The 3116-nt window shown below is 42.7% G+C and overlaps 1 protein-coding gene across 1 annotated transcript; it reads left to right on the top strand.

Moving 5' to 3' along the window:
• LOC119566704 (interferon beta-like) lies at positions 1-1418 on the top strand. The gene is made up of 2 exons (XM_037903099.2): positions 1-586; positions 1375-1418. The coding sequence occupies exons 1-2, from the start codon at positions 13-15 to the stop codon at positions 1416-1418; spliced, it is 618 nt and encodes a 205-aa protein (XP_037759027.2). The 5' UTR covers positions 1-12.
• The last annotated feature ends 1698 nt before the right edge of the window (positions 1419-3116 follow it).

Below are 3116 nucleotides of genomic sequence, written 5' to 3'. Positions count from 1 at the left end.
TAAGACATCATCATGATCAGCAGGTCATTGCTGCAATGTTGCCTCGTGCTGCTCTTCTCCAGTGAAATCTCATGTCTGGACTGTAACAGGCTGCATGTTCTACAAACCAGAATGAACAGTGAGAGTTTAGAGCGTCTGGAGAAAATGGGTGGCAACTTTCCCTTCCAATGTCTAAATGAAGGGACAGCTTCCAAGCCCAGAGATATCCTCAAGCTCCGACTGTCCCACCAAGAGAATGCCAAGGTAGCCATCCAGCAGATCCTCCAAGAGCTCTTCCATATCTTTAACAACAATCTCACCCAAGCTGCCTGGAATGGGACTTCCATAAAGGAATTCCAAAATGGACTTCACCAGCAGATTGAGAAGCTGGAGACGTGTTTGAGTGCTGAGATGGAAAAGGAGGTTACCTACCCAGGAAATGAGAACCTCCTGCTCACCAGCCTCAAACTGAAGAGATACTTCCAGACAATAGAGGATTTCCTGAAAGAAAAGCAATACAGCCGGTGTGCCTGGGAGATCATCCGTGTGGAAATATCCAGATGTTTCCTCATGCTCAACAAACTCACCAAGAGACTTGAAAATGAAGGTACCATCTTTTCTTTTTTCCTAGAAAAACTCAAATAATATTATTTGAATAAAACAGCTGGTGAAAGATGGCTGATAGGGTTATAACTCCTAATACGTCGGGCCCAATCTTTCTCCCACAGTAATTTTATGCATACAGCTATTTCAAACGCGTGCTCAAATCTTTTCACAGTAGCATATAATTTAGTGCTTCTCTACCACACACAATATTCTATATGAAAAATATACAAATATATCATAACTGCTAACTAAAGACAAAATATTGTTAAGTGATAACTAACTATGCCAAATAGATCTTTGACCAGTAAGTGTCTAAGTTGGGGAAAAGAACAGTGAGAAGCCCTCTTTCAACAACTGCCTCGTTAGACAACTTTCCAGTTAGGACACCAGAAAACGGGGGGGTCTGTGTTCACACTCTTCTATCCCATCAACTCATTTTGCACTTGGGGACACCGAGGGTTCTTATTCTGCTTTTCTTTCTTTTTAGAGTAACAGGCGTGTTAGTCTGTATTCGCAAAAAGAAAAGGAGGACTTGTGGCACCTTAGAGACTAACCAATTTATTTGAGCAAATAAATTGGTTAGTCTCTAAGGTGCCACAAGTCCTCCTTTTCTTTTTTCTTTCTTTTGTTTACCGCTAAATTCAACAGCTTTAGTAACAACAAATTGTGATAAGATGACAAGTGCACTAAGGCTCAGGATTTAGGATTTGACATCTGGTTAGAAAAAGATGGCCTCCATTTGGCATTTGAATCTCTCCATCTTTGAACCATTCCCCTTTTTCATTCCAGCACGTGATGCTTCCAGTAATGATGCTATGAAAACAGCTGAATGAAACTGCACCTCCACTGGAGTCCTTCCTCTCTAAATTGATTCTCGAATCAGCAGTTTTCGAGACTCCTCTCAGTCCATCTTGAATTAAGCAAACTGCCAAACTTCAACTGCACTATTTATAGCCTCCTTGCCATTACCAAGACTGATTTATTCACATGAGAAAATGTAAAACAGAAGATTTTGCTGAAAATATTGCAGAAGACAGCGTAGTATTTGAACCGAAGGAGAAAAACCTAACTATTTCTTAATCATTGATATTACGCGTTTGCTCCGAATTTGCCTTAGGCTGCTTTTAAAAATGAAATCTTACCTCTTTACTGTAACAGGCTTCGCTTCGGCATAACAAATATGACCCAGGACAATATCCAAAAAAAATGAAAGGATTATTTTCCTAAAAAAGCAGAATGAAGAAAGACACCTAACATGGCCCCAAAATTTTCCCAAGCCCAGAGAAACCCAGAAAGAGACTGCCAAAGTGGCCATCCACGAAATCCTCCAACAGATTTCCTACATCCAGGAGTGAAAGTAACTTAAAGGACTTACCGGTATGACATAGTCCTGAGCAGGCGGTAGGCCTCAACCGGAAGAGGTGTGGCCTCAACCGGAAGAGGCCCAGCCTTTAAATCCCAGGTCTTTAAATCCCGGGCTACCAGCTGCAGAGGCGGCTGGGTGTCCCGGAGATCGGGGGTGATTTAAAGGGCCTAGGGCTCCGTCCACCGCTACCGCAGTGGAGACCCGGGCCCTTTAAATCTCCAACAGAGCTCCAGGGGCTCTCGGCTGCCTCCGCTACCCCGGGGCTTAGGGCTTTGGTGGAGATTTAAAGGGCCTGGGGCTCCCTGCATCAGCTGGAGCCCCGGGCTCTTTAAATCGCTCTCCGAGCCCCCTGCCAGAGCCCCCGGTGTAGTGGCGGCAGCCAGAGGCTTCGGTGGGGATTTAAAGGGCCTTTTAAATCATGGCCTGAGCTGCTTCCGCTACCCAGGGGCTCTGGCCGCTGCCAGGAGCCCTAGACCCTTTAAATGGCCAGCCTCAGAAAGCCGGTCTGGTATGGCATGGTGTACCGGCTCTTGCCGTTATATTGGACCGGACTGGACCGCCTTACTTTCACCTCTGCCTACATCTCATGCAAAATACCCTCACAAGCTGCCTGGAAAGATAGTCGCATGGAAAGACCCTGACATGGACTCATAAGCAAGGGAAACTTCTGGAGGTGTATTTTGTGGCAAGGATAACAAAGAAAGAAGAATATCCCAGTTTCTAGGTCACTTATAATTAGGCACTCTGAAATTTTAAACTAGTGCAAATATATATTCTTTTCCTGTACTGTGAAAAGATTTTCAGCTCATTTTACTGGATTTGTAAAAGTGTTTTTATGTTGATCCATTTATATTTATTCACAATATTAATGTAATGCTTTTATTTATTTTTTCAGAGGTTTTATAATATTTATAAATAAATATTTATTTCTACAAAAAAGCAACCTACAGCAGTAGTGATTTGTACTAATTAGATTTTTTAAAAAAACGGAGACCCAATAAAAATCTTCTCTTGTTTTCCCTTAAGACTCCAGTTCAGCAAAGGACTTGTAAACATTTGCCTAACTTTAAGTACACGAGCTTTCCTTTGACAAAAGCAGTTAAACTTGACAACATGCTCAAGTACATTGTGAACATAAACCCTGATTCAGCAGTGACTCCATAAG

This window comes from Chelonia mydas, chromosome 5, assembly GCF_015237465.2.
Source record: "Chelonia mydas isolate rCheMyd1 chromosome 5, rCheMyd1.pri.v2, whole genome shotgun sequence".
NCBI lineage: Eukaryota > Metazoa > Chordata > Testudines > Cheloniidae > Chelonia > Chelonia mydas.
The sequence above is the reverse complement of the archived record's forward strand: the minus strand, read 5'-3'. Positions and strand labels throughout refer to the sequence as shown.

What these genes read in the sequence shown, in the direction of transcription:
- LOC119566704 (XM_037903099.2), top strand. Translation starts at nt 13, where the DNA reads ATGATCAGCAGGTCATTGCTGCAATGTTGCCTCGTGCTGCTCTTCTCC. An exon ending in CAAGAGACTTGAAAATGAAG is followed by an intron (nt 587 to 1,374) that starts GTACCATCTTTT and finishes TTTTCATTCCAG; the next exon opens with CACGTGATGCTTCCAGTAAT.